The sequence below is a fragment of the Sapajus apella genome, unplaced genomic scaffold (assembly GCF_009761245.1).
Source record: "Sapajus apella isolate SASKATOON/1434 unplaced genomic scaffold, GSC_monkey_1.0 scaffold15, whole genome shotgun sequence".
NCBI lineage: Eukaryota > Metazoa > Chordata > Mammalia > Primates > Cebidae > Sapajus > Sapajus apella.
In genome coordinates this window covers 10,401,068-10,410,283 of record NW_022436955.1, presented here as the reverse complement: position 1 = coordinate 10,410,283, position 9,216 = coordinate 10,401,068, and the positions used below count along the sequence as shown (strand labels likewise).

At 55.1% G+C, this 9,216-nt stretch overlaps 1 protein-coding gene and 1 long non-coding RNA gene across 5 annotated transcripts in view; both read right to left on the bottom strand.

Annotated features, from left to right (window-relative positions):
• CA7 (carbonic anhydrase 7) overlaps positions 1-8,064 on the bottom strand; it is a 9,747-nt gene extending 1,683 nt beyond the window's left edge. For 2 of the 4 annotated variants that reach the window (XM_032284136.1, XM_032284138.1), the window contains exons 1-5: positions 7,922-8,064; positions 5,196-5,393; positions 1,800-1,918; positions 917-1,012; positions 749-811 (exon numbers count right to left, since the gene is read on the bottom strand). In XM_032284136.1, coding sequence (XP_032140027.1) covers positions 749-811; positions 917-1,012; positions 1,800-1,918; positions 5,196-5,393; positions 7,922-7,961 — 516 coding nt within the window. In that variant the 5' untranslated portion in view covers positions 7,962-8,064. Of the gene's footprint in view, positions 1-748; positions 812-916; positions 1,013-1,799; positions 1,919-5,195; positions 5,394-7,213; positions 7,526-7,921 lie in introns of those variants that run through there. The other 2 variants (XM_032284137.1, XM_032284139.1) reach the window with 2 other exon arrangements.
• LOC116555520 lies at positions 2,809-5,173 on the bottom strand. Its single transcript, XR_004270565.1, has 2 exons — positions 4,312-5,173; positions 2,809-3,994 (listed from the first exon to the last, which is right to left on the bottom strand). It is a non-coding gene; the product is annotated as an uncharacterized LOC116555520 (long non-coding RNA).
• Positions 8,065-9,216: the final 1,152 nt, after the last annotated feature.

Here is a 9,216-nt window from a genome sequence, read left to right as displayed (position 1 = left end):
TTTTTTTTTTTTTTGATGGAGTCTCACTTTGTCACCCAGGCTGGAGTGCAGTAGCACAATCTCAGCTCACTGCAACATCCGCCTCCCAAGTTCAAGCAATTCTCCTGCCTCAGCCTCCCAAGTAGCTGGGATTATAGGCATGCACTGCCACACCAGGCTAATTTTTGTATTTTTAGTAGAGACTGGGTTTCACTATGTTGGCCAGGCTGGTCTTGAACTCCTGACCTAAAGTGACCCGCCTGCCTGGGCCTCCCAAAGTGCTGGGATTACAGGCATGAGCTCCTACACCCGCCTTCTCCACGCATTTCTGGCAGCAGGATTTAGGCTTCTCTTTGCCCACTGATGCAAATTGTGGGCAAATGTCTGTGATCCCAGATGCCATCTTCCAGCCTGAGCCAGGCCCTCTCTATCCATTTGCTTGTATGTAAGGGCTGTGGCTCCTGGAGTTCTTTGGCCATGATGTTCCCTCCCTTGCCTTCAGCTGCCCTCAGTGACATTGCCTGTTAGACCACCATTAATGTGACAAACATCTTATCAATCCTATGCCCAGCCAGGCTGCATGCTGGGCACCCAAGGGCACTGCTGACCCCGACAAGGCATCAAATGCAGGGCCCTGCTGGTGCTGACCCTCCCCCTTGGTCTCAGCAAGGGTTTACTCCCAGAATGAAAGAGTGGATGAGCCCAATTTGCGAGCCAGCCTCTTACTCCCTCCCCATCCGGCTGCTTGGGTCACGGGCATGGGCTTTACCTTGAACCGGACCATGTAGAGCGCATCTGTCAGACGATTCATGCTGGGGTGCTCGTCTCCTGTCTGTCAGGGAGAGGGTAGTGTGAGCCCAGCACCCACTATGCTCCAGAACTAGGGGCAGTGCCAGGCCTCCCATGCCCCTCCTGGCCCTAGCAAACCACCACTCACCTCTAAGAAAACGCCAACCACAGCCAGGCCATCAGGTGCCGAGGCCGCCTCCCCAAAAGTACTGTACTTCTTGGCATTCCAGTGAACCAGATGCAGCTATGGGGCAACAACAGGCCAATGCTTCGTGCCTCCCAGGGACACGGGGATCTCTGAGCCAGGCTCCCCTCACTCCCAGCATATTCCTGGCCTATTTGCAGGAGGGGAAGCTATCAAGTCTTCCAGGATTGGGATGCTGGGGGGCCCAGGGGAGCCCCAGAGGGTCGCAGGTAGCATCCATCCAACTCTGGTCCCAATTCTTTTCAGAGCTCCAGGACCCAAAGAGGAATGTGGCCCAGACCCTGCCTTGCAGGGAACGAGCTGTGAAATTGATCATGAATATCTAGCATGATACCTCCTTGAGTCCAGAGAATAAATGGGGTTATCACAGGGAAGCCTTGGAGAAATGCATTCCAGGCAGAGAGAATAGCACAGGCAAAAGCTTGGTGGTATGAAGGAGACAGGTGTGGACAGGGGATTCATCACATGCAGCTCAGTGTATGAAGAGGTGAGGGGAAAGACGAGGCCAGGCAAGATCAGTTCATGCACAGCCTTGAATACCAGGCTCAACCCTTGAAGGGCTGTCAGCAAGGCTGCAGTGGGACTGGATAGCCCTTCAGAAAACTCCAGGATACACAGACCAGGAAGTATAGCAGTGAGCAGGGTTCAGATGGAAAACACTGCACTGGGAGTGGGCAGACGGTATCTCTTCCAAGGGTCCTGGGTGCTCCTTTTCCCCCTCTCCAACGCCCCACCCCAGGCATCCTCAAGCCCTGTCTACCCAGGCCTAGGTTATAGGCGTTCCGTCCTATATAGCAGAGGGATTCAAGTAGAGGAGGGCCCGTACCTCGCTGGGGAAGGACTTGCCATCCACCGTGTGCTCAGAACCCACATCATGCTTCTTGCCCCAGTGGAAGTGAAACTGCTTGAGGCGGTAGGGCCCTTCCAGGGGGCCCCCAGTCACCACTGTGGGTAGAAGTAGGGCAAGTGGCAATCAGCAGGATACGACCGACAGCCCAATGCCAGGACCAGGGCAGCAGCCCAGGAAAGGGACACTTTTTTTTTTTTTTTTTTGAGTCAGGGTCTCGCTCTGTCACCCAGGCTGGAGTGCCATGGTGCAAACATAGTTTATTATAGCCTTGACCTCCTGGCCTCAAGCCTCCCAAGTAGCTGGGATTACAGGTACCTGCCACATCTGGCTAATTTTTTGTATTTTTAGTAGAAACGGGGTTTTATCATGTTGGCCAGGCTGGTCTCAATCTCCTGACCTCAAGAGATCTGCCTGTCTTGGCCACCCAAAGTGTGGGATACATTTTCATTTGGAAAATTCACTGGGCTGACTGGTCTTGGGTTGGTCCCCACCACCTCCCTGACCCCCATCCCTTGAGCTGGGCCAGGGCAGAAATCCTGACAGCCCGCAGGTGGCAGAGGGGTCTGGGACTGACAAAGGATAGCTCTTTATCTAGCTGTCCTCCCCACCCCTGCCTGATTTTCCACAGAGGGTAGGACCCTGCCTCACAGGACCCCCATTACCACTAACAATTAGGCCTCCCATGTCTGGAACTCTGATCCGGAGTTAGGTTGAAAAGACTATTTTGTTTAGTCTGCATAGTAGCCCATGAAGGACAGAACTTATTATTATCCATATTTTATAAAGGGGGAAGCTGAGGCACAGAGACAGCAAGGCATCTGCCTAAGGTCACACACCAAGGCACTGAACTAGGGTATGAACTTGTAACTCTTATGTCCAAAGCCCAAGCCACTAATCATCAGCTAACACAGCCTCCCTAGAACCTTGAGCCTTCTTTAAACTTGGTATTTTTCCAGAGGTGGAGGGTAGCTCCCGAGGGTCTCTACCTTCCTGGACAGGCCCAGCTGCCTCCAGTGCCATCTCCCCCAGAGATGGCCTCTTCTAAGGGCCCTACTTGTGCTGGTTTTGTGACTTTCTTCCTTTGATACCTGGTGAGCTGGGGCCATGAACAAGGCCTCCTGGGACTGATAGAATTTCCAGCTGAAAGGGATCTGGAGGTGGGGGGAGCCCCAGCTAAGCTTGAATGTGAGCTCCTGGATCAGATGACACCCCAGGCTCTGAGTTCCACTAGGCCCCTCCATGATGGGTGACCAGGGTAGGGCTTTGGCCCTGTGGGCTCCTCAAGGAGGAGGACAGGACAGTCCGGAAGTCCCTCCTTGATGCCTGATCTTACTAAAGAAGCAAGACCTGTCCTGGGCACTAGTTAGGAGTCTGGGGGTGGTGGCTGCGGGTGGGGCCCCAGTCAGACTGCCCCAACCCTGGAAGCAGGGGCAGCTGAGCCTGCAGGCTGAGCAATCGGATAGGTCTGCAGATGCCACCTTCCAAGCATGCTTCGCCTGGGACCCCATGGTGTGGGCTCCTGGAGAGGGAGCTCCCTCCCTAACTCCTTGACCTTGGATCCATTAGCCTCCTCCCCCAGTTCACACGCAAGATGTGCTGCCATTCATAGGCACTCATTGTGTGTTTGGCACTCTGCTGACATCAACCCATCTGACCTCCAGAGTGACCCACAGTGGGTGAGTGTCACCATCTTATTCCTCTTTTCATTGGCTCCTTGCGCCCTCAGGCCTGGCCATGCTGGGCGGGGGAGGGAGCCCCAGCCAGGCCTGAAGGTGAGATCCCAGATCAGTGATCCAAAGGCATGTACCCCTGCATCTTCTCCCACCCCAGTGGCCTTCATTGAGCTAATGATATCTGAGTTAAGCCCCCAGTGCCTTCTGAAGGCTATTCGAAGGGATCGTCATATGAAAACTGTTCCTCGTTAAACTATCATCTAGGGTCAGGTGGAGCCCATGTCCCCTTCCCGAAGCTTGAGTAGGAGCCTTTTCTTAGAATTCAGTACCAGGAAATAAATCCTTTGTCTCTCTCCTGAGGATCTGCCTGACTCCCTTTCTTTCGCAGCAAGAACTATAACCAATCCTCTTTCTCTTTTTTCCTAGCCTACAAAGGAACTCAGAACTAAGTAAGATCACTTGTCTCATGAAAGGTCTGACTTCCTCCATCTTCTTTGCCTTTTAATTTTCTTTTCTTTTTTTTTTTTTTTTTAGACGGAGTTTCGCTTTTGTTGCCCAGGCTGGAGTGCAATGGCGCGATCTCGGCTCACCGCAACCTCCGCCTCCTGGGTTCAGGCAATTCTCCTGCCTCAGCCTCCTGAGTAGCTGGGATTACAGGCACGCACCACCATGCCCAGCTGATTTTTTGTATTTTTAGTAGAGACGGGGTTTCACCATTTTGACCAGGATGGTCTCGATCTCTTGACCTCGTGATCCACCCACCTCGGCCTCCCAAAGTGCTGGGATTACAGGCGTGAGCCACCGCGCCCGGCCACCTTTTAATTTTCTATTTGAAACTGAAGTTCCTTTGAGTGCTTTTATTGTATTTGTGGGTAGGGGAGAGGGAGGGAGAAGGAACCAATTATTAATACTTCCTTACACAAGAAACTCTAGCAGGTTCCTTCCTCGCCCCATTCCACCATCCTTCCCACCACAGGCCCAGTCATAAGGATGGAAATCCCTTCACTGAACAGCACTCCTGAGGCCTCTGCCTAGGAATTTCTCATGAAAGTACCTGGACTCTAGGGCAAGAGGCCTTGGAAGGAGTTGCCACGGGTTCCCACTGGCCTCTCTCTGGCCCAAGATGGTTGGACCTTGAAGTCGTAGGTGAACTGGAGAGAGAGAGAGACTTTTGGGCTGGACCACGCTGCTTCTGACACTCCCCAGCTCATCAAGCCTCTATCTGCCAATCTGAGTGATGGGTTCTCTAGAAGAATAAATGAGCGGTTTGTGACCTTAGCAAGGGGCTTGGCACACAGAAATGTTAGCTTCCTTCTCTCCCTGCTGGGCTTGGCCAAATCACACAGGGAGGAGGGCTTGGCAGGTCAGTGATGGGGCAGGGAGTGAAAACAAGCCTGATCTGTAGGAATATATGGAAGGGAAAAAAGGGACGGAAAGAAATTAGCATTTTTTGAGCATCTGCTATATGCCAGCTCTATCAATCTCTCTTGGTTTTTTCATTTTTCCCCTCTATGACCTAAGAGGGTAAGTCTTATTGCTCACATTTTGTGCATAAGGAGACTGAGGCTCAGCCCAAGACTTCACAGCTGGTGAGAGGTGGAGCCTTCCTTGCCCACCATAGCATGCTTCCCGAGACCCCCCCAACACAAGGTTAGGATCCTAAGGGGCCAGGTGCCAGGTTTTGACAGGGGCCACTTACCGGTTCGGTCATCGCTGTCATTGAAGTCTACCTGGACAGAGTGGCCATTGTTGGTGATACTGAGGGACATGCAGGCCTCATAGGAAAGCTCCAGTGGCTGGAGGCTGGGCGAGTACACAGCCTGGCTGGAGATGATATTGATGGGTGATTGGCGGTCTCCCTGGGCAATGGGATACAGCTTGTGCCAATGCGAGGGACCTGCAGGTAGAGGGGAGGGCAAGGACTCAGGCCAGCCAGGATCTCTGGGCTTCAGGCTGAGGACACCGATGGAGGATGGTCTCTTTGGCCTCCTTTCAGAGGTGAGCCCTTGCGTTGGAGCTGCATGGCCTGGAGTTCCAATCCCAGCTCTGCCATTTTCCCTGACTCCATTTCTTTGTCTGTGAAATGGCCTCACTAAAACTCACCCTCCAGTGCTGATAGGAGGCCCAGAGAGGTACTGTATGGAAGGTAACATAATACAGCTACAGGTTCAGGGGTGGCTCAGAGTAATGAGTCAACCCTCAACCCCCAACAGAGAGACCTCCAGGCATCTGAAGTCTCTGACCTGACCCCATCAGTATCTCACCTCTTTCTGCACCTTGGTCAATTTGGTGCTGGTGTTTGTGATAATAGAAACAAAAACTCACATCAACCTAGCTTTGACTCTGTGTGACATGTATTTGCTTCTCACAACCACCTGTGAAATAGAAACCAGCAAGATCCCCATTTCACAAATGAGGGAACTGAGGGCAGCTCACACATGTGTGCATGCACATGTACTAATATAAATATGCAACATATACCTCTACTGCCCCCAGCTGCCCTCCCCACGTGTGTGCCTACGAGTCCATAGAGATCTTCCTATGAACACATTCATCTTTCTATGATCTTCCATTGTGCACACATGTGCACAATGGCCTGGGCTCTGTAGGTTCAGAGCAGCCAGGCCCAGAACATGCATGTGTACAAACACACAGCCCTGCAGACTACATCTGACACACGCATATGCTCTCTCACACACAAACCCCTCAGTTGGAGACTCAAGTTTGCATAAAGGGACCACAGCAAAACACATGCCCATGCACACACACACACACACACACACACACCTGCATACACACCCACAGGCGCCCACCACCTGCCTCCCAGAGGATCCATCTGCAGCCGAGAGGCTCAGCATCTCCCTGGGGAACATCCTGAGATGCAGCCTATTTTTAGAGCTACTGCCGGCTGGTGCTTCTCCCCCTTTTTGGCTTCTTAAGTTTTCCTGAGAAAACAGCAGCAGGTGCCGACAGAGCCGTGTCCCCAATGGATGACTCAGAATCGTGGCCCGGCCCCTCTGGGTTATTTTTGAAGCCCTGTGAGCAGTGCCGCATGCCGGCACCTCTGTCCCCTGTTGTTCCCTTCCAGGACTGGACAACCCAGCTCTGCCTGGGTGATGGGGCGGCTGCCTGGGGGAGCAGGCCCATGGGGCAGGCTACACAGGACACTGGGTGCTCAAAGCTGGTGGGCAGGACTAGCAAGAAGGGCTGGAGGCAGGGGACTCTGGCTCTGGGGGAAGCACCCAAAAGCGGGCTCAGAGCAGGTACTGGGAGATGATCTCTATGGGTCCCGTCCATCTGCCCCTTCTCTATCTGTCCCTCCCACTCTGCTTGTCTGTATCATCTTTTTCTGAATATCTCTTTCCAGTTCTTGCATGCCCAGATATGGGGGTTCTCTTCCAAAATATGCTCCTTTGTTCTTGGGGTCCCAGGGGAAGCCAGAGACTAAACAGCACCCTCCCTCTGGTCTACTGCAACTTTCTGGCTTCCCAGACTGTAGGCCCCCATCCACCCTCACGAAGTGATACCTCTCCGCAGAGGAGTGGGGCTGGGGGTTGTTCCTCCCACCATTACTTTCTCTTCTGCGCACCCCACCTGTCCTGCACTGGTTCCCCAGGGAAATAGGGAAGCCCCACACACCCACCCGTGATCGGTAAGAAATGGCCCCCAAAGGGAACTGACTGCCCCAGACCCACGCTCCAGCCCTCTGGCTCTCACCTTCTGCCTCTTCTCCCTTTCTCTGCATCCTAAGGAAACTGAGGCAGGATAGAGGAGCTGTCTTCCGTGTCAGCCCAGGAGGCTGGTGTGGGCCACGGGCTCCCACGACTCACACCCGGACGTGCGCAAACACCCGCTCGGTGTAGACACCCAGACACATGCTTGCGCCCCCATGTGTCCCTTCCCTCAGGTACCAGCCAAGAAGGCAGCTCGGCCACTTCCGCGGGGAAACTCTCTCCAGGGGACACTGCGCCCTTGCCACGAGAGCCCCGATCCCCCTAGGTCCCCGCACACCCGCCGTGCGCGCTCCCCGCACAGACACCCGCGCACAGCGCTCCGCCGCTCCCGCTCCCCGCAGCCCTGGGCCACCCCCACGCGCTGCGCACGCCCCGGACGAGTGAGTGAGAGTCTCGGCCTGGGTCCGAGCGGGCTGGGCAGTCAGGGTCTTCGCAGAGGAGGCGGCAGGACTCAGCCGGCCTGGCAGCTAGCTGGCGGCGGGACCACCTGGGCTGCAGGGCGGACTTTGCGCCTGGCGCTGGGGACCAAGGCTTGGACCGAATTAGGGGACCAGGATGGGAGAGGGGTCCCGGCCCAGCCTGGAGGGTAGGAGCTTGCGGGTCCGGGAAACCGGCTTGGGCACGAGGGTTGGGGGCTAGTGTAGTTGGGTCGGGGTCCGAGCCGGGGGTGGTGGGGGAGGTCGGCGCCTACCGTCGTCCTGGCCGTAGCCCCAGCAGTGGTGGCCGGTCATGCCGCTGCTGTCCCCGCAACCGTGCACCTGCCGGGTCGGCTCGGTCCGCTTGTTCGGGCTGCGGCTCCAGCCCCGCTCGCTACCGCGGAGCAGCCTCTTAAAGCAGCGGCGGGCGGGAGGAGCAGTTCCCGGGGGACCCGCCCCCCACCCCCCAGCAGGGCCAGAGAGGCCGGCCTGCCCCGCCCTCACCCTCCGGCAAGCCCGTTGAACCCCGAGCAGAGATGTAGGGCTGGAGGAAGTAACCCTCTCCCCTTGACTCCCACCCCTGTCCTGGCTGGATGACTCTCCCTCTTTTCCCCCAGCAACCTGTGCCCACTCTGGGACACTAGATACCGGTGCCGCACATGGCATCCCTTCCCCAGGCTTGTCCCAGACTGCAAATGCCACTGCCAGGAACCTGAGCTCTGGGTCCTGAATCCTTTGGGGTCGGAAAGTCCCCTATAAACTGCAAACTACACCGACCATCAGGTGTCCAGAATTGGAGCTTCCCCTGTTTACCAGAGGCTGTTGCAGGTGCTGGGCCAAGCTTTGGGTCCTTCCTACGGTATAACCCTCTCTGTTACCCTACAAGGTTGGGTGCTTCCATTAGCCCTATCTGACAGAGGAGGGGACTGAGGCCCAGAGAAGTGAAGTGACTTGCCCAAGGTCATCTAGCCAGGGTGCAAGGGGTTCATTCCCTGGGGTTCTCACACCAGACACTGGGGGTTTTGTTTTTTCATTTGCTTATTTGTTTTTAGACAGTCTTGCTCTGTCTGTCACCCAGGCTGGTGCTATCTCAGCTCACTGCAACCTCCACCTCCTTGGTTTGAGTGATTCTTCTGCCTCAGCCTCCCAAGTAGCTGGGATTACAGGTGTGAACACCACACCCAGCTAATTTTTGTATTTTTTGTAGAGACGGGGTTTCACCATGTTGCCTAGACTGGTCTCAAACTTCTGGCATCAAGTAATCCACCTGCCTTGGCCTCCCAAATTGTAATCCTGGTTCAGGCCAGGATTACAGGTGTGAACCACCGTGCCTGGCCTGACCTTGGGGTCTTTACCATTTCTCCTTGGTGATGGGTACAAGGCTGTACTGTGAGTGTGGGGGTCTGGGCACCCTGGGGTAGATGCAGGGACAGGACTGGCATCACTCTCCCTAAGGGGGAGTGAGGAGGAGTGGCATCAACCAATGGGCATGAGGATGGGGAGACACCAGGTGGCTTGCCCATGGAACTTCCACCCTCCCTGTTATTTTCTCTGCTGCTTCCTCCTTTCT